The 21361-nt window shown below is 45.4% G+C and overlaps 1 protein-coding gene across 2 annotated transcripts in view; it reads right to left on the bottom strand.

The window, feature by feature from the left end:
• Positions 1-18438, bottom strand: part of HIF1AN (hypoxia inducible factor 1 subunit alpha inhibitor) — a 32076-nt gene extending 13638 nt beyond the window's left edge. Inside the window, exons 1-8 of one of the 2 annotated variants that reach the window (XM_025395483.1) lie at positions 18165-18438; positions 17638-17888; positions 13232-13380; positions 9284-9429; positions 8336-8442; positions 7805-7868; positions 7136-7246; positions 514-6290 (exon numbers count right to left, since the gene is read on the bottom strand). In XM_025395483.1, the coding sequence (XP_025251268.1) occupies positions 6246-6290; positions 7136-7246; positions 7805-7868; positions 8336-8442; positions 9284-9429; positions 13232-13380; positions 17638-17888; positions 18165-18341 (1050 nt within the window). In that variant the 5' untranslated portion in view covers positions 18342-18438 and the 3' untranslated portion in view covers positions 514-6245. Of the gene's footprint in view, positions 1-513; positions 6291-7135; positions 7247-7701; positions 7869-8335; positions 8443-9283; positions 9430-13231; positions 13381-17637; positions 17889-18164 lie in introns of those variants that run through there. The other variant, XR_003121050.1, reaches the window with a different exon arrangement.
• Positions 18439-21361: the final 2923 nt, after the last annotated feature.

Below are 21361 nucleotides of genomic sequence, written 5' to 3'. Positions count from 1 at the left end.
CTCCTAGGCTCAAGTGATCCTCCTGCCTCAGCCTCCCGAAGTGCTGGGATTACAGGCGTGAGCTACCGCACCTGGCCAACACTTACAATTTAAATACACGGAAAGGCATGGACTAAAACTGAATCAAGTGGGGCCTGGTTTGACTGCTATTGCATTTCATGGTGTGAGGGGACAACAGCTTCTCCAGGTGTAACAAGGACTCATTTGGCTCCACGGCCTCTCACACAGTGCAAGGGGAGCTCAGACCTGAAACCTTCTCACCCAAGGCCCTGGGCTGGTAGTACAGCAGTAAAGTCTGGCTGCCCAGGCAGAAGACGCATCAGACACTTCCTGTTTTTCTTCCTTTAGGGTGAGTTTAGGTACTAGACTCTTCTGTCTACCCTCAACTCAATATGGTTTATCTGAGGTATTTCTTGTTTTTCCCTGTGCTTTTCTTGAGAGAGAAAGAACCACTGGAAATCTGCTTAGAGATCACTGAAACCAAGTTCCTGAATAAATCACATAATAAATATAACCACCACCACAGCCATTTATTAAGTGCTTGCCAGGCACTGTGCTAAAGCTTTACAAACATTGTTTCCGTTACTCCAACAACCCTGAGGTAGATATTTTCAACATGCCTCCCTCCACCCATGTCATTATAGTTGAGGAAACTGAGGCTCAGAGAGGTTAAGTAACTCAACCAAGGTCAAACCCAGCTGAAAGCAGTGAAGCTATAAATTCGAACCAACTATATCTGACTCCAAAATCCATGCCTTTAAACACTGTCCTAGATTGTTTACCATTGAAAGTTAAAGCCACATGCTCCTTCCCAAAATATGAGAGAATAGATTTTAAGTAGGAAAGCAGTGGGGGAGCCCATATGTAAACTGTTTAATCAGCTATGGGACTCAAACTCTTGGAGGGGTGTAGAGATAGTCTGGGTATAAGCTGACCACTGGGTCCTCTCATCTCTCCAGCTGCCAGGGCCTTTCTCATTAAGATCTCTACTCCTCACACCTGACTACGCAATACACTGTATCCCTTTCAGCAACTACTGGGATGCAGAGGTCAGGCACATTTGGTGACACAGAGCCAAAGACACCTGAGAGAAATTAGGAGACATTCAAAAAAGTCCATCACCCCTGAGCTACTGGTCCCTAAGGCACACAGATGCATTTAGATGGAAATCCTCCAAGAAGGGGACATGTTATATATGTCATGTTTGATGCCCATCACCACCCTGCAAAGGGGATATTGGTATCTCCTTCGGACAGCTCAGTTCTTCCGCACTAGCTTCCCAGGCCTGGTGCCATTCTCACAAAGTCTCTGCAGCAACCACTGCACCTCTCCCCTCAACTGGCTCTCTACTACTCTCTAGGTGCCCACCCCTAACCCATCTCCAGAGGCCTCACTAACCACAGGCCCACAGGCCTCAAAACTTTCAGTTTCTGAGGTTTTGCCCAACAGAAATGCCCTCAAAGTGCTCAGCAAGGCTCCATTCATCCATGACCTATGAAGATTAAACCGAGATGGCTGAAGACAAGCAGAAGGGGCTACCACAGTGAGACAAGCTGAACCAGGACGTACAGAACTGACAACAGAAGGGCAAGAACACACAGCAGACACAAAACAAGAGGAGCAGCCATGGGCAAAATAAACAGAGCTGTCAAAAATCAGAAAAGGGAGATGGCCCTAAGATGAACAGGGATGACCAGAGAGGGATCCTAAAGACAAGTCTATTCAACACTTGCAGCCATGGAGTTTCTGAGGGAAGGACAACTGTTTAGGAAAAAGGGTCTTGGTAAGGAGGCCGCAGGCAGGAGACAGCTGAATAAGGGAAACTGCAGGCAGCTCTCAGAGGGACACTGGAATATACCTTTAGAGCTAGCAGTTTGAGAAGACATCAGAGAAGTATGCAGGGAGTGGAAGACAAGCAGCTGGAGGTCTCAAAGGGGAGTAAGACACCAGCTGAAAGGCCAGACTATGGAGCCCCGAGCTACTTCTAGGCATACCTCATCATCTACCCCATCTGGGTCAAACTGGTCCCTGAGGGTCATTCCCTGCAGCCCCTGCTAAATTCTGTACGAGATTTTGAAGGGTGGAAGACCCAGAGGTAGGGAACCTACTGAGAGGTGAGACACAGCCCCATTTTTGGGAAGTTTCCATTCTGAAAGAGAGAACCACCAACCCCCAGTCCTTCATCCTTGAGGGATCCTCTCATCTAAGGCACTCACTGCATTCAAGTCACAAAACTGAGGAACAAATACTAGTGTAAATTAATACTGTCCTTGAAGTTTGAAAGGACAGCAGAAGATGAGAAGTAACATGGAGACATGGGAAGAGCCAAGGTGGGCTGCTCCACACCTGAAGACTCATCCTATTACTGAACCTCAGCACTGTTCACACATCTGGGCCAAAGGCCTCAAAGCCCTCCACACAGCCACAGCTGCACTGATGTGGGGTTGTGGGGACATCAATGTTGCTAGGAAGCGTACAGAGGCCCTCTAAGGTGAGCCCAGAGGCTTTCAGGAGCCTGGGTAGAGCTTTGCTCTCTACCGGTTTCCTCCTCTCTCAACAGTCCCTAATCTTGTCCACACAGGGTGCACAATATACATGGGTGGCCTTATAACCTCTGGTTGCTTCATGTAATTTCTTCTGCAACTAAGCAGAAGCTCCTGGGATTTGATAAGGACGAGTTTTTCCTCATGCCCTACAGTTGCTGGAATGTGACAAATACTTGTCACAGGTGGGCTATCAGGGGTGTTGACTATTACAAAAACATTTTCCACAAATGGCAAACACATGTCAAAACTTTTTCATTGTTATTCTTTGCCTTATAGCTTGTACTTGACATCCATCTATTTTTCTTTGTTGGCTCATGCCCAAAGATGTCTGTTCCTATATCCATCTCAGGCTGGTGACTGGGTCCCGAGTTTTTGTTATGAAATACAAGCTCTGCCCACTTGTGGCAATACTCAAAGAGGATGTAGCCCAGGAGTCTCTGGGGGCAGAGGGAGGGAGTGTCTCCCCATACTGGGCTGGCCCACTGATAAGGATCCTTCCCCTCTCTGTCTCCTAACAGATTCAGATTAATGATCGCTCATTCCTAATTGTCAAATTTCTTTTCCTTCATCCTGTGTCTAATCACCAGTGACAGAAACCATTACGCAAATGAGAGCAGACGACTTCCCCCAACTGTTCACGTTGGTAAAAACCTTGTAATTTAGAGCTCTGATTTGTAGGGGAAGCTGGTCTCCCCCAGGCATCCTGGGCATCTGCTCAACTGATGCCCAGAACAGCCCCTCCTCCATCCCCAGAACTCCAACCCCCCAACAAATATTTGACTTTATAAAACACTAGTTTTCTCTGTACCTGCTGGTGTGAGTAGATAAGCCTGCAGCGTGGCTGACCTCTATACACGCTCAAACCCCCGCCTTCCCTTGCTGTATGTGTGTCCCACACTGCCAGCTAGAATGGAGGTAAACAACTACAGCAGAAATGTTTCCTCTGTGGCAAGCAGAATTTGAGCCTAAACATCCCTCATCAAGGGAAACCTCATCCTTTCCTTGGGGGGAAGCAGCAGCAGCAGAATATGAACCAAGACTCTTAGTGCTATCTAGAACTACAGTTTCAGTTCTATAGATGCAAAAGCATGCTGGGAGGAGTTATGGGTCTATTCAAGGACACACAAGTAATGCAATTAGAGACAGAACTCAGTTCCCCCCCCAGCTTCTTCTAGTACTAACTCATAATATGGCTTCCCAGGCAGTTTTTCCAAGACGTTGTTAGCAGGAGACCAGAAGAACTTTTACCCTGAACTGTATATTCTGCACCATCTTGGGCTGGATCTGCCTTCAGATACTGCCCAGTGGGGTGGTATCTTGAGGACAGAACCTGTGGTACAAGGAGGGAGGTAAGGAAGGAAAATCAACAGTTTGGTTGAAAGGAAGGAGCAAGGGGTTTGCAGCCAAACAGTGCTAAGTTACAACTGATTGTCACTAATCACCTAATCTCTCTGAGTCCATTTCTTCGTCTGTAAGTGAGAATACCTACCTTGCAGGATAGTGAGGAACAAAGATAAAAGCACTAGGCACGTATTAGATGTCTAAAAATCAGGATCACTCTTGTATTACCCAAGGATCAAGGCCAATCCTGTGAAGGTTCCAAGATGAGCCTTCTCCCTCCCACCCCTCGGCCACCTTAGGTGAGACCTGTGTCAGCACAGAACCCAGCAAGGACCAGCTGAGTGCATGCCTCCTTGATATATCACCCACACCTTTGAGGGCTGAGCCAGGAATACAGCAGACCTGCTGAGAACGAAAACAATCTACTATCTTTCCAAGTGTGACTGTGGCACCACTCCTGTGCTCCTCTTTCCCAAAAGAAGTGGAGGGATGGAGATCACTACAATCACATTTCCCAGCATTGACTATATTTGAAAGAGCTACACTTCAGAAGATACCATGTCTTCACATCCACACTGCATCAGAGAACCCCAGAATGGGGTACTAAAAATAAACACCCCTCCCCAAAAAACACACTCAGGCATGCACACGCATACACACGCATCCTCTCAGTTAGTTCATCAGTGCACTATAAACTGAGCTTTGGGGGTGACAGCCAGAGCTCAGATGCTGGAAGTAAACCTTTGGCAAAAAAAAAAAGGAAAAAGAAAAGAAAAGAAAACCAGAGACCTTCCAACTCCTCTTCCCTTCCAGAGAGAAAAGGAAGACAGGAGCAGAGGTGAGGAGACACAGGGCCACCACACTGCCCAATCCCAGAGGCCCCACTCCCACTGAATAGATGAGAATGATCGCCCTTCAAGTTGTGCAATCACAGCTGCCCACCTGTAAGCTGCAGCTCTGAGAGGGGTTCCCATGAGTAGCTCCTAACAGAAAAGGAAATTCAACTTCCATGCTCTACCAGTTGCCCTGACTACTGAGGGTGTTGTGGCACATTACAATGGGGTCTGGCAGAGGAGCTGGCTTTAAGAGGCAAGCCTATGTGTTTGCCCGTGCCCTGAGGTGGATCACAGGTAGTGAGTGAGCTGCCTGGGCTTGACCCCATTTCATCTATTCAGCCAGGAAGCTCAGCAGGAGTAAAGGATATGGCCTGGGCAGGGAGCATTGTAGGGCCTGGAGGCTCTAGCCAGTTAGCCTCGGGCAGGCTGCAGTGAGACCTGGCTAACATACGATGGCTAAAATCCAAGTATAAAAGCTTAGGATAGGTCAGGCAGTACTTCCCGGGGGCTCACACTGTACTGTCCCACTGGAAAAGGTAAGCAGTGGAGAACCTTGGTAAGTAGGGAGGCTGGCCAGTGTGGATACACACACACACACACAAACACACAGAGGCTTGCACCCGTAGTGTGGATACACACACACACAGAGACACACACACACACACACACACACAGAGGCTTGCACCCCTAGAACCTAGAGAAGCCACAGCTAGGAGAACTCCCTTGGTACCCAGCATAGGGGCAAGAGCTGGTGCTGAAAGAGAAAAATTGTACGTGTCTATAATTTGGAACTTATGCACAATCATTGGTTCTTATGTCCCAAGATCCTTTTATGTATGGCTTGAGCTTGTAGGCCCAGCTGGAACCCTATCTAATCCTCTCTCACAGGAAGGCTATCTAGGCTCTCAAAGGCAAGCCTCCCCTCTCTTTCACCCCATTAGTCCCACTAGCCATTCCCACACCACCTAGAGCATGACTATACAAAAACTGTCAGGAGGCAGACTGACCTAATGGTCAGACTAGCTCTGGCCCTGCAGCCCAGATGCAGTGGGGAGTCCAAGAGCATCTCCTCTCTCTCTCCCAGGCTGAGGCACTGAGGTTGCAGGAGATAGGGCTGAGAGCCAGAAGTGACAGCCTGACCCAAAAGGAACAGGGAACACATACATACATGCATGTGCATGCACACACACGCACACACATTCCGAAGTGGACAGACTAACATACACACAGACGTGATGACAACCAAAAGCTGGGACTCCACACACTGAATGCAGGACTTTAGGAGGGGGGCAGAGACAGAAGGTGCTGGGGCACAACAGGCAAGGGTATGAAGTTCCTCCAAATAGGAGTGGAGTGTCAACTGCCCTGCCTCGCCCCGAACACCTGCCTCCTGGGCCATGGCAAGAGTCCAGTCCATTAAGTGCAGCGTGCAATACTAGCGCTTGGAGTCTCCTGTCCTCATCAATGAAGCGGTGTGGACGGGATAGCAGTCACCTGGCAGGAGGCCTTGACCCCCGGCAGGCTAGTTGTATCGGCCCTTGATCATTGTGTTCAACAAGGGCCCCACCTGTAAAGAAACATTAGGAGCCAATCAGAACTGGCTGTTCCCTGGCCCTGGAATTGGACGGGGTGTGTCTGGAGATACCAGATGTCCAGCCAAGGACAGAGACAATGTTTTCATACAATCTTGTGAATCCTCTAATCACCTATCTTCCTGAAGGCCAACCCAGTATTCTGGGACATAACCTTTTCCTCAGGGGTCCATCTTGTACTATTATTCTTCCCTCTCACAACACCCTGTCTCTTACTGTAATCAGCCCCAAACGGACAGAAATGGTCAGAGGAGCTAATAATCCCCACACCTCCAAGAGTGTCTGCATGTTTCTCCAGAATGTTAACTGCCTCCATATCCTCAAAAAACTATCACCTGCAATTGGGGCTGATGCTATCTCCCAACACCAGAGGTGTCTGTGGATGCTGAGCTTACCTGCAAGAGGGAGGCAAGAACCCTACAAATACAAACCTCCCCCATTTACCCAAAGGGCCACTGGCACACCTGTGTGGGAAGCAGGTCTCTCAACATTACCTACAGCAGCCCTGGCACAGCTGGGAAAGTGCAAGGAGATGCTTTAGTGCTCACTTCCTGTTCCAGAAGAATCCCCTCAGGGGGTCCCCAGATGGCGCACAAGCCCCATGGGGAACATTACTACTAGCATGGAACTAATTATAATTGATCCGCCAGTCAAGCCCAGCTATCACCAGAAAACAAGAATTTTTCTGAACATACCCATAACCTCTATGGAGACAAGAGGACACCAGATACTGAAACACAGAAGCGGTAAAGAATGTCACTCCGATCCTGACTTTCCTTGGTCAACCAACCCACTGAGCCACCTTGGGGCGGTCACATACCTCTTGTGGGTTCCCCAAGGCCTCTCCAAGCATCTTCTCAATGTTTCTCATTATGGCCACTTTCTGATGGGCTTTGAGAGGATATTCAATTCTCTTAGGGGTGGGAGCCCCCTACAAAGGAAGCAGTAGCTCAGGAAATGCCTTCAGCAGCAGGCGTCAGTGTCACTCTACTGTTCTTAGTACCATCCTCCCTTCTAAGAAACCCAATTCTTGCTGGGCACGGTGGCTTAGGCCTGTAATCCCGCACTTTGGGAGGCCAAGGCGGGTGGATCACTTGAGGTCAGGAGTTTGAGACCAGCCTGGCCAACATGGTGAAACCCCATCTCTACTAAAAATACAAAAATTAGCCGGGCATGGTGGCGTGTGCCTGTAGTCCCAACTATTCAGGAGACTGAGGCAGGAGAATCACCTGAACCCAGGAGACAGAAGTTACAGTGAGCTGAGATCGCGCCACTGCACTCCAGCCTGGGTGACAGAGCAAGACTGTGTCTCAAAAAATATATTCAAAAAAAAGAAACCCAATTCAATCCTATCCCTCTTCATCTCTCCAGACACCTGAGAATCACTTCCAGGGATAATCAACCATCCCATCCAAAATCATTTATTATACCTACCTCACCCAAGAGCCAGTTCCATCTGGAAAAAACAAAAAAAGCAAACCATATTCACCTTATACCAGAAGTTCACAGTGATGGTAATCCCCCCATTTAGTAATGACTCTATGTGATGCCACCTGCAAGAAAACAAACAGGCTTCTGTTTACTACTGATACTTTTCGGCTGGGGGTGAGGAGGTGGAGTGTTGGGGCGTGGGGGACAGGCTGAAAAACTAGGTAGAGTGCAGTTAAGGAAAACAGTGAAGATAGTATCTTTACACTCATCCTGTGAAAAAACACACACTGGGGGGTTAGAGGTACTGGTGTTCAGTCTCTAAATACCAAAGAGCCAAGAACAATTTATCTAGGCTCAAGCCTCTGGAATCTTTTTGGACTTGAAGAATTCTCATCCTGTCCTAGAGATAGGGCTATCACTCCCCCCACTACCTCCCACAGGTTCAGTACGCTCACATCTGGATATGCCAACCTTCCTATGGACCACATAAAACCAATCATGCCATAACTCAGAAGGGACACAGACAAGGCTTTCCAGGGAATGGAAAAGAAAGCTCCCAAGAAGCCCCCAGCCCTAGCCCCCTTCTCACCAGTACATTGGGATGTAAAGAACATCACCAGGGCCAACCACTGTTTCGTAACCAACCACATTTTGGAAATTAGGGAACCTCTCGTAGTCGGGATTGTCAAAGTCCACCTAAGAGGTTCAAAAGAAAGAAAAAAAAATGTCAATCACCAAATCTTTATCAGTAAAACTACTATGTGCCAGTTTGGCAGTAAAAACAAACAAAAAAAGATGCCTTAAAAAAAGTCTTTAGAATTTATATCCAGCAGAAGACATAATGCACATTAAACTCTGAGAGAAAACAATACAAGACAGTCCATGTTTGAATGTTAAGTGACAAAGCAGCCTAGGCTTCAGTGCTCCTGAGATCAGACGACCCACAGCCGAGAATATGACAAATTAGGAATTATCCTCCACCCAAACCTTCAGAAACTTTCTCCCAAAAACATATTCTAACCAGCAAAGACTCCTACATGAAGTAGCTAGACAGCTTTCTGAAGAAAGGAAAGGATATCTTTGGCTGGCCACAGTTAGATCCAGGAAATATATTAAACCACATAGCTCAGTTTTATTCACCCTTCTGCTTATCAAAAAGGATTTTTGATGCTTATCAAATAGAAATAGCATCCATGACAAAAGCAAACAATGATTAAATCCAATGGAGATATACACATTTTGTTCCATGAACTTATAAGCCAATCAAACAGAGTAACCAGAGTCCATCAGCATGAATGACAGGGTATGTCCTGAGAATTAGCTCTGTGAGGCTAGTTATACTTACGAACATCTGGTGGCCACTCCAGGGAGCCTGGAATTTGTGAGCTACAATGAAATTATCCTCTTGGTGTGTTAAAGCAAGAATAGCCTGTAATCCAAACCTGGCATATCACTACAGGGAAGGGGAAACACATTCCAGCCTAGGCATTTCTAGAATCTAGAGTTCTATACCCTTCTCAAGACCACACAAGCTCACCTGGCTCTGTCTGTCACATGGGTGATGAACAGGGTATGGGTAGAGGCACTCAAACTGATCCGGAGGAAATAAGATGCATCGTTTGTAACCTTTTATTTGAGCAAAAAAGTTCTGCTGCTCATCATAATGAGCAGGTGTCACATTTCCTGTAAGAAGAAAGGCATTTTCTTATGCAGAGCAGTGGTTCTATTGCACGAGCTGGAATATAGGACGCAGTGCTAGAGAGAAATCCACCCTGCCCTCCCAGCTAAGAGTTCCAAATCAAAATTTAGGCAGAATCAGGGAAATTCCAATTACAACTCTCAGAAAATTAGGTGTTAAGCATGTATGGTAATAACTCTAGCAAACATCACTGGTTAAGGGTCCACTATCAGCTAAGTCAACTTCCCTAAATGAAGGCTGCTGCCCTTACTGGAAGCAAGAGCACATCAAAATGATACTCAAAAATCAGGTAGGGTAATCAACTGTGTATAAGTGTACTCTTCTTGACTACGGCAAGAATTCAAGGGAAGCAAAACAGAAATGACTAGTATCAACAACATACATGTGAGGAGTTAACCAGTCATTCTAAGTTTAACGATTATGTAGCTCTGTATTTACTTAGGGTAGCTCTGTGGAACTTAAAGACTCTCAACCTTTCCTCCCACTTCAATACACCTAAGGGATGCAACACTTGTTTTTTTAAGATACGGGGTTTCACCATGTTGCCCAGGCTGGTCTCCAACTTCTAGGCTCAAGGGACCTGTCCGCCTCAGCCTCCCAAAGTGTTAAGATTACAGGCGTGAGCCACCAAATCCAGCCAAGACAACACTTCTTAGAGCAACATTGGGGCTCACTGGTGCAAGTGATTTTTGTTGGAGGGAAGAATATCAGACGACTGAAGAGAGTGTTGTATAATTTAAATATGGCACATTATTTTAAATGCCAACTTGAATTGGTTGTGCCCTAGTGTATGTTCCATCTACTCCTTTATAACTAGTACCATGTCTGCTGTTTGGCCTTTGCATAGTCCATGAGTTGAACACACACACTTTTGCAGGGCACGGAATTTAGAAAATATTCCCCAGCTCTGTCTGAGTATGCCAAGACAGATGCTTTCTTAAGTGATGAAAGTCCACATGCATCCTCAAAGGAGACTTGCTCTCTCATCTCTACCTGAGGGATCCACTTCCATGCACCCTACCACAGGAAACGCAGGCAACAGAAAGACATAAGGGTCAAGTAAACTGCCGGGCACGGTGGCTTACACCTGTAATGCCAGCACTTTGGGAGGTCGAGGCAGGTGGATCACGAGGTCAGGAGATCGAGACCATCCTGGCTAACACAGTGAAATCCCGTCTCTACTAAAAATATAAAAACATTAGCCGGGCGTGGTGACGGGCGCCTATAGTCCCGGCTACTCGGGAGGCTGAGGCAGAAGAATGGCGTGAACCGGGAGGTGGAGGTTGCAGTGAGCCGAGATCATGCCACTGCACTCCAGCCTGGGCGACAGAGCAAGACTCTGTCTCAAAAAAAAAAAAAAAAAAAAAAAAAGAGTCAAGTAAACCAGAACTGGCTCTTTCTTGGAAGGTCAACCAAGAGTTGGTTTCAAAGGGGCAGGTAAGACCAGCCACAATGGCTCACATCTGTAATCCCAACACTTTAGGGGGCCAAGGTGAGAGGATCACTTAGGGGGCCAAGGTGAGAGGGGGCCAGGAGTTTGATACCAGTCTGGGCAACATAGGGTGACCCCATCTCTCCAGAAAGAATACTTTAAAAATTAGCCAAACATGGTGGCTTACGCCTGTAGTCCCAGCTACTTGGAAGGCTGAGGTGGGAGGATCGTTTGAGACTGGGAGGTCAAGGCTGCAGTGAGCCCTGATCATGCCACTGCACTCTAGCCTGGGTGACAGAGCGAGACAATGTCTCAATAAAAAACAAAAACAAAAACAAAGACAAAAAAAGAGGCAGGTGGTGTCAATTCACAAGCCACATGGCTGGAAATCTTTATTAGTACCAGCAGCAAAAGATCCAAATCTGAAGAATGGACCATCAAACAAGAAGAAACCAAGGAGCTCAGTGGTGAATGGCAATAAATAACTTCTCTGCTTCCCTGTTCAACCCAGGTTATTCACCATTTACTAAGTACCTACCATGGGCATGGCACCGTGCTACTGCCAGAAATAAAAATAAGAATGAGACAATGACCCTGCCTCATAAAAAGCTCTCATTCTCCTGAGTGGAGTTTAAGGGTCTCTCCTTTCATTCAAAAGGGGGAAAAAAAACAAAAACACATTCACATATTTATTAGTGTATGCATACATTTATCTAGCAGAAAACACAAGCAACTAATAATATGCAGTACCTCCAGGAGGCTGGGAGGCTAAGAGATAGAGGTGGAAGAGGTATTAATATTTATCACTATATACCTATTTACACGTTTTGAATTTGAACTCCATGAATATATTATCTATTTAAAAGATAAAACTTAATTTATACTAAAAAAATAAGTTTCTCCTCTTTTACTGGGATAAAAATTTTCTGAACATAGACAGATCTAGTAGAGAAAATGTACAGTAATGTGCCACATAATGACATTTTGGTCAACAACAGATCCCATCTACGACAGCGCTCCCATAAGATTATAATGGAGCAGCCCTATACAGGTATACCATTATCTTTTTTTTTTTTTTTTGGCAATAAAAAAATTCCCAAACTACCATTTTTTATCCTTTATATATATTTTGTCTTTTGTCACCTTTTTCCTGCAGTATTTTGATACTGTACTTTTACTATACCTTTTCTATATTTAGGTATGTTTAGATACCCAAATTCTTACCATTGTGTTACAGCTGCCTATAATATTCAGTACAGTAATACGCTAACACCATGTACTACGTGTAGTCAGAGGCTATATCATATAGCCTAGGCATACAGAAGGCTACACAATCTAGGTTTGTGTAACTATACTCTATGATGTTTGCACAATGATGAAGTCACCTAACAACACATTTCTCAGAATGTATCCCTGACGTTAAGCATCACATGTCTATATTTCAGAGAGGTCCCTAATATCTCAGTATATGCACTCACATAACAGCTAAGGAAGGGAAAAGGGAACTTTTTAGAACACATGAAACTAGTTTAAAGACTTGACATAAGCCAGGTGTGGTGGCGCACGCCTGTAGTCCCAGCTACTCGGGAGGCTGAGGCAGGAGAATCACTTGAACACGGGAGGCGGAGGTTGCAGTGAGCCGAGACCGCGCAATTGCACTCCAGCCTGGGCAACAGAGTGAGACTCCGTCTCAAAAGAAAAAAAAAGACTCAACATACATTATTTCATTTAATCTTCACAACTATTTACAAGACATTATCATGTTTCATTTCTTTCCACTTATTTTTTTTAGAGACAGGGCCTCACTCTATTGCCCAGGCCGCAGTGCAGTGGTGCAATCATAGTTCACTGCAGCTTCAAACTTCTGACCTCAAGCAATCCTCCTGCCTCAGCCTCCCAAAGTGCTGGGATTAGAGACAGAGTCTTGCTCTGTCGCCAGGCTGGAGTGCAGTGGCGTGATCTTGGCTCACTGCAACCTCTACTGCCCGGGTTCAAGCAATTCCCCTGTCTCAGCCTCCCAAGTAGCTGGGACTACAGGTGCATGCCATCATGCCCGGCTAATTTTTTATTTTTGTTTTTGTATTTTAATAGAGACGGGGTTTCACAATGTTGGCCGGGATGGTCTCCATCTCCTGACCTCATCATCCACCCACCTCAGCCTCCCAAAGTGCTGGGTTTACAGGTGTGGGCCACGGCACCTAGCCCCTATTATGTTTCTTTTAGAGCTAAGTAGGCTGAGGCTTAAGAAAGTGAAATGGCTTGTTCAAAGTCATTGAGCTAATAAGCGGTGGAGACAAGATTAGAAATCAGGTTCATATGACTCCGAGCCATGCTGCTTTTGAAAGACTTCTTACCTTCCATGCCAATGAGCAGTAGGTTAGAGGTAAGCTGCCCCCAGCCACGCTTTCCCTGTTGCTTATTAATCCAGTTCCAGTTAAAACCCAAGAAGTCCATGACAATCTTCCTGCCCACAGTGTCATTGAGCGTTTGCTGCAGATACAACCTATGTTCCCCAAGAAGAAAATCCTATTAGTGCATGCACACGCAGCCCCTGGCATGGCCTCTCCACATCTGAAAATACAAGCCCAAATCCATACCAGCATCTCCCACAGAGAACAGATATAGTCAGGCAAATCTTAGCCAACATGGATTCTCATACAACTGAATTCTTACTTATCCTTCATTGAGTTATGTTTAACACTAAACTTTTTAATTTATTGTTTTGTTTTGTTTTATTTTAAGAAACAAGGTCTCACTATGTTGCCCAGATTGGTCTCAAACTCTTGGGCTCAAGCAATCCTTCTGCTTCTGCCTCCCAAAGTGCTGGGATTACAAGTGTGAGACACTGCAACTGGTCCCCAAACTTTTTCTTTAAAGAAGTGATGCTTAACCTTTTTTGGGTCACAGAATGACTCCTTTAAGAATCCAAAGAGTAGGAGGGTGAGATGAAAAATAAAACTTAAAAAAAAAAAAAAAAAAGAATCTGAAGTAGTAGTCCCAGCTACTCAGGAGGCTGAGGCAGGAGAACCACTTGAACCTGGGAGGCAGAGGTTGCAGTGAGCTGAGATCGTGCCATTGCACTCCAGCCTGGGTGACAAGAGCAAGACTCCATCTCAAAAAATATAAATACATAAATAAATGAAAGAATCCACGGAGGTTCCCCACAAAAATGCACATACACCCAGAACTTTCATATAATTTCAGATTCCTAGAAACTTATCCATAGACCCTAGAATGATGACTCAGTCTTATACCAGAGACTTGCAGAGCCTGAGACATCTCCTTTGGCCCTTGATGACGACTGTGGTAAATTGTATTACTGTTCGCCAAGAGCTGGTTCCCTCAGTGTGGAAGTTTTCCTTCATATCCCCTTGAAGCCAGGCTTGCTTATTTAACCTGCTTTGGCCAAGGAAATGTCCACAGAAGTGACCTGTGCTGTTTCCAACTATAATTTAAGAACCAGGGCCGGGCGCGGTGGCTCACGCCTGTAATCCCTGCACTTTGGGAGGCCGAGACGGGCGGATCACGAGGTCAGGAGATCGAGACCATCCTGGCTAACACGGTGAAACCCCGTCTCTACTACAAAAAATTAGCCGGGCGCGGTGGCGGGCGCCTGTAGTCCCAGCTACTCGGGAGGCTGAGGCAGGAGAATGGCGCGAACCCGGGAGGCGGAGCTTGCAGTGAGCTGAGATGGTGCCACTGCACTCCAGCCTGGGCGACAGAGTGAAGACTCCGCCTCAAAAAAAAAAAAAAAAAAAAAAAAAAAAAGAACCAGTCACCACTATCACATCTCTTTCTCTCTGCCACAGCAACTCCCAATTCCAGATAGTAGCTGCTGGGGCAATCTGGGTGCCAGAGAGAATAAGATGATGTAAAGAACAATATGACATTATCCATGATCAACATGTAGTAAGTGAGAAATAAGCCTCTGTTGTTTCTAGCCTGAGCTCTGGCTTGAAGCCTAGTTTATCTTAACTGATTCAGCCATCTATCCTTTTGCAGCCCTCTACAGCTAAAGTAAGGGAGACAGCTTATCAGGTAAAGGCCTCAGGCTCCTAACATACCTGAGGAAAGTCATAAGTTACTTAAGAGATACGAAAACCCAAACACACTTGAATAAGCCCGCAAGAGACATTTAATAAGTGTGAAAACCTAAAAAAAAGACAGAAGCATCTCTGTATCTCTGTCCTGGTCCTGAGATCATTACTTCAAAAGGCTCAAAGGGGCCAGGTGTGGTGTCTCACGCCTATAATCCCAGCACTTGGGGAGGCCAAGGGAGGTGGATTGCCTGAGCTCAGGAGTTCGAGATCAGCCTGGGCAACATGGCAAAACTTTATTTATTTAAATAAATAGTTTATTTAAAAAAACACAAAATTAGCTGGGCATGGTGGTGGCAGTGCATGCCCTGTGGTCCCTGCTACTCGAGAGACTGACGTGGTAGGATCGCTTGAGCCTGGGAGGCGAAGGTTGCAGTAAGCTGAGATCACACCACTGCACTCCAGCCTGGGTGACAGAGCAAGACCCTGTCTCAAAAAAAAAGGTTCAAAGGCATCTCACTGCCTAGAATCTCAATGTTTAAGGCAATGTTAATCAGAAATCTTTTTTTTTGAGATGGAGTCTCACTCTGTCACTCAGGCTGGAGTGCAGTGGCAAAATCTCGGCTCAATGCAACCTCTGCCTCCTGGCTTCAAGCAATTTTCCTGCCTCAGTCTCCCAAGTAGCTGAGACTACAGGCATGCGCCACCATGCCCGGCTAATTTTTGTATTTTTAGTGGACACGGGGTTTCACCATGTTAGCCAGGCTGGTCTCGAACTCCTGACCTCAGATATCTGCCTGCCTCAGCTTCCTAAAGGGCTGAGATTACAGGTGTGAGCTACCACGCCCAGCCTTAATAGGAAATCTTGATAAGTTGGAAACACTATCTTTGTAGGAACATGGAATCCTCAAGACTCAATGCAACTCTCCCCAAAGATAATAATTATATATTCACCCAAAAAATAAGCAAGTAACTTTGAAAGAGTCAGTGATACTCCCCAAATATGAATCTAAACATTATTACACCAGAATGGTAAATGCTCAAAATAGCTCAGAGGATCCTAATACATTTCACCCCATAATCACAACAACCTGTCCAATCATACATGAAGCTGGTCGGTGCTAAAGTCAGCTAATAGGGCAAAACTTCCAAACAATTAAAGATTTTCCTTGAAAACTCTTTAATCACCCATAAAGTACAAATTACACTCATTCTTACACAAAATGCTCTCACTATGGGAGGCAAGAAACTTCAAGTCACTGAAGAATCACAAGATTCACATATCTTACACTTATTCTTGGGTATATGTTCATTCAATGGAATTACACACTCCAATAGCATCATTTAAATCAAACTTTTTCTCAAAGTTGGGTGTGTGTGTATGGAAGTGTGCACATGCACACTGTGTTAAATTTTAGAAAATTAATGCATGAGACAACTCAGCTGAACCAATATAGTAAGACATCATGGACAGATCAATCACAGTTCATACCCTGGAAATTCTTCTGGTCAAAAATCCCATCATTATGACAACTGCTAAGTGTTAAGAAGAAGAAAAAAAGATATTTCAAATCCATTCACGTAGCCACAGACTGCTGAAAAGGCATCAGGAACAGGAGTGAGTGAAGCAAGAGACTAGAGAGGAAACCCAGGGTTGGACACCAAATGCGAGAGGGTCATTCACCATGAAGTACTCAGTGAAAGCAATTCCCCAGAGGCGGTGTTATAGCGTGGTACTGAATACTGTCTGGGACCTACATAAGAGGCTGTCCTCATAAGCAGGAATAAAGGCAAAGAGGAAGAATCACTCTCTTATGTGTCTTGTGTTTCTGTTGTGATAGGAAAAACAAATTTAATCTGATCTTCCCTAAGCTAGAGAATCCCGATCTTCTTTACTCCAAAATCACAACAAACTATACAACTTTTCAGGTTGAACTATGCCCAGTCATCACAATACTTAAGGACAATAGCTACAAACAGGCATTTTCAGAGCAAAATCCAGTGACAAACATTTTTGTTTGACCCCCTGCAACTTTTTTTCTTTAAATCTGATTTAGTTGCTCACATTTAAAGTCAAAAGATTTTAAATAAAAGTACTGATTTTGAACTTCTCTTGAAAATTGGAATATCTTGCAACCCTAGAACTGCACTCCAAAACTGAAGCAAGCAAAGTCAAGTAATGACGTCTCACTATGGTTTTTTGTTTTAGTTTTTAATTTTGTAGAGACTAGCTCTCACCATGTTTCCCAGGTTGGTCTTGAACTCCCGGGCTCAAGCAATTATCCTGCCTCCGCCTCCCAAAGTGCTGGGATTACAGGCATGAGCCACCCCACCCGGCCTTGGCTTCTCACTTTGAACAGGGCTTATGCCTTCAGCTTCATCACTGATTTCACACAGACAATATTACTCCTTTCATTCACCTGCCTGACCCTTCTAGGCAACTAACTCTCACTTTATGAGGAAGAAGATGGGAACCCAGAGATTCATAGCCGAAGTTTAATCATTCCCCGATCCCTCAAGCTACAGAACTAGCTGGCTGTGGCACCAAGAACCACTAAGAACTCAAACCCCTTAAAGGCTGGAAGACCAGACTACTCCTTCAACAGGAATCCAGAGATGGGAGAGGCCAATCTCTAACTGACCCAATTCTGCCACACCTTCAAGTATAGGAAAGAAAAATGATTGCCCTAAATCCAACAGAAAATTAAGATTTGGGAATTTACCTCTCTTCCCCTCCTCGCTGCTGTATATCCTGCAGTTTCTCAACGAACTCATGAAATTTCATTTCTTCCCTGTTGGACCTCGGCTTAAAGTTCTGGAAATTGGCCATCTTCTTCTCATCATAGTACAAGAACTTGTGGGTGCTGGCACTGTACACAGAGAAGTCTCCATTGCCAATATTCTCTTGCAAATATTCAAGGTCCCATTTCAGGGCAGGATACACAAGATTTGTGTCGGTCAGAACCACAGGCTCCTAAATGAAAGCAACAGGTGAAAAACATCAAATAAAGTAATGCCAAGAAGTCGGTGGGTTCGCCTCCATGATCCCAACTACTTCTCAACTTCAGAATAATTTCTCCCGTTAATCAGCACGAACCCCTTAAGTTCCGTATCTCCTCGCCTTTCTCTCCATCTTCCCATATGCCCTAGTCTAGAGCCCTGCCAGTCTCCCATCTCTTTCACCATTCGCCTCTGACCTCTCAACCGGGTACCTTCCTCCTCTCCCTTTAGACGCGGCCCCGCCCCCCACCTCATTCTCAATAAGCTCCTCTGCCCGGGGGTCGCTCTGACTCAGACGCGGGATGGGCCTAGTCGGGAAGCTATAACTGCGCAACTGGGATTCATCCCAGGCGGGGCCGAGGGCTCCGGCCTCCTCCCGGGGCTCTCCAGAGCCAGAGGCCACGGCCTCCGCCGCTGTCGCCGCCATCTCCGCCGCCAGGGACGGCCCCCGCCGGAACCGGAAGCTCCGCCTATTCCGGACGGAAAAAAAATAAAAAAATAAAAAAACACACACACACAACGGAAACCATAGAGATGAGCTGCGAGAGAGAGCGGTCCAGAGACATAAAGAACGCGGAGCCGAGGCCTGAGGGTGCGCCTCCTAATGGTAACATGCAGCTCTACATCGTAGGCTCCACTGCTGAAGAAATGGGGCTAGACACTAGTCCCACGGAATAGGGATGACCTGGTAGAGCAAAACACAAAAAAATGTTGCCCCAGTGTACCCAAGTCTACACACGAGTCAAAGAAGGAAGCAAGTTCGGTTAGGCATTAAACTTTACACTCATGAATGGGGAGAAAAGCAAACTCTTGACACACCTAAAGAAGTCAGAAGGAAAAGCAATGATCACATCGGTAGATGTAGAGCAAAGGCTGACTGAAGGCTTAGGCAAAAGATATACAGCAAGTTGAATTCTTTCAAAATCAAGAATGATTTTCTTTTGTTTAGCATCATTTGATTTTTCTGCCTATATCGCCATCTCTCCTACTTGAATATATGCTTGCTGTGAAACCTATGTTATCAGTGGCCAACCATGGACATCTCACATTTTCAAACAATCTATATTGATTATAAAAGGCCATATTAACTACCTCTATTGCTTGGACAGTTCTTACGGTTGGCTGTAAGAGGCCCAATTCTAAGATGTATACCAAGATTTGTACCCCATGATGTACACATCCTGTATACATTTCTCCCCTTCAAAGAAAACAGAACTGTGAATATGATAGAGCATCACTCCTGTAATTAGGTTAGCTTATATGAGAAGGATGTAATTAAAGTCCCTAATCAGTTAACTTTGAGACAGTCAAAAAGGAGGTGATTTATCCTGATGGGCTTAGTCTTATCACTCTAGCCCTTTAAATCAGTGCTAGAGGTCAGAGACAGAATCTAAGAGATTTGAAGCCACAGCACAGCTGTCCTGTTCACCTTGAAGGAGCAAACTGCCATACGGCAGGAAATGGCAGGTGGATTCCAGGAGCTGAAAAAGGCTCCTGGGTGACAGCCAACAAGAAAGTGGGCACCTTAATCCTACAAACACAAGTAACTGAATTCTGGCAACCAACCACTGAACTTGGGAAAGTACACACACAGAGTCTCAGATGAGATCGCCAACCCAGCCAACACCTTGATTTCAGCCTGATAAGACCCTGAGCTGAGGACTCAGCCAACCAGTACCTGGACTCATGGAATATGTGAGAAAATAAATTCGTGTTTTGGGCTGCTGAATTTATAGTAATTTGTTATGCAATAATAGAAAAGAATGCAGTGGCTTAACTATGTAATTATGCTACATAGTAACCATGTTACACCAAACCGGTAATAGGGCTACCTCTGTGGAAGGGTTTGAGGCTGCAGGTGGCAATCAAGGCTTTCATTTTATCTGCAGTGTTTGAAATTTTTTTTTTTTTTTTTTTTTTTTTTTTTTTTTTTTAGCTAGGGTCTCACTCCGTCACCCAGGCTGGAGTGCAGTGGTGCAATCTTGGTTCACTGCAATGTCCACCTCCCCAGCTCAAGCAATCCTCTTACCATAGCCTCCCAAGTAGCTGTGACTAAAGGCGCATGCCACCATGCCTGGCTAATTTTTTTTTTCTTCTGTAGAGACAGGGTTTTGCCATGTTGCCCAGGTTGAATGTTTGAATTTTTACAAGAATGTATTAATTCATAACCTTGGGAATTAAAAATAAATTAGGGCAGGCATGATGGCACATGCCTGTAATCTCAGGACTTTTCGAGGCTGAGGCAAGAGGATCACTTGAGCCTGGGTGTTCCAGGCAACATAGCAAGACCTCATCTCTACAAAAAATTTTAAAAATTAGCTCGGTGTGTTGATGCATGCCTGTAGTCCCAGCCACTAGGGACACTGAGGTAGGAGGATTGTTTGAGCCTGAGAGGTGGAGGCTGCAGTGAGCCATGATCATGCCACTGCACTCCAGCCTGGATGACAGAGCAAGACCCTGTCTTACTAAAAATAAAGAAATAAATTAAGATCAAGAAGATTAAAAGAACTAAAATCGGTAATGAAACAGGGATATTACTACTGACTTTACCCCCCCCCCCCCAAAAAAAGCATATAAGGACATACTGTGAACAATTGTATGTCAAAAAATTAGAGAACCTAGATGAAATGAACAGATTCCTAGAAAGGCACAAGCTATAATAGCTGATTCAAGAAGAAATAGAAAATCTGAATAGACCTGTAACGAGAGATTGAATTAGGAATCAAAAACATCCCATAAAGAAAAGCCCAGAAACTGGGCATGGTGGCTTACATCTGTAATCCCAACACTTTGGGAGGCAGAGGCAAGCGAATCACTTGAGGCCATAAGGTCACAACCAGACTGGGCAACATGGCGAAACCCCATCTCTACAAAATCTCCCTGGCTGAAAAAAACAAAAATTAGCAGGCATGGTGGCACACCTGTAGTGCCAGCTATTCAGGAAACTGAAATGGGAGCATCACTTGAGCCCAGAAGGTGGAGGTTGCAGTCAACTGAGATCGCACCACTGCACTCCACTGCACTCCAGCCTTTTGAGACAGAGCTAGGCTTTGTCTCAAAAGAAAAGAAAAGGCCGGGTGCAGTGGCTCATGTCTGTAATCCCAGAACTTTAGGAGGCTGAAGTGGGAGGGGGATCACCTGAGGTCAGGAGTTCAAGACTAGCCTGGCCAACATGGCAAAACCCCCATCGCTATCAAAAATACAAAAATTAGGCATGGTGGTGTGTGCCTGTAGTCCCAGCTACTTGGGAGGCTAAGGCAGAAGAATCACTTGAACTCAGGAGGCGGAGGTTGCAGTGAGTTGAGATCGCGCCACTGCACTCCAGCCTGGGCAACAGAGCAAGATTCGTCTCAAAAAAAAAAAAAAAAAGAAAGAAAAAGAAAAAAAAAAAAAGCTCAAGACTGGATGGATTCACTGATGAATCCTACCAAACATTTTTTTTTAAAT

The sequence above is a fragment of the Theropithecus gelada genome, chromosome 9, assembly GCF_003255815.1.
Source record: "Theropithecus gelada isolate Dixy chromosome 9, Tgel_1.0, whole genome shotgun sequence".
In the NCBI taxonomy this organism is placed as follows: Eukaryota; Metazoa; Chordata; class Mammalia; order Primates; family Cercopithecidae; genus Theropithecus; species Theropithecus gelada.
Note: the sequence above shows the minus strand (reverse complement) of the source record. Positions and strands in the feature narration are given on the sequence as shown.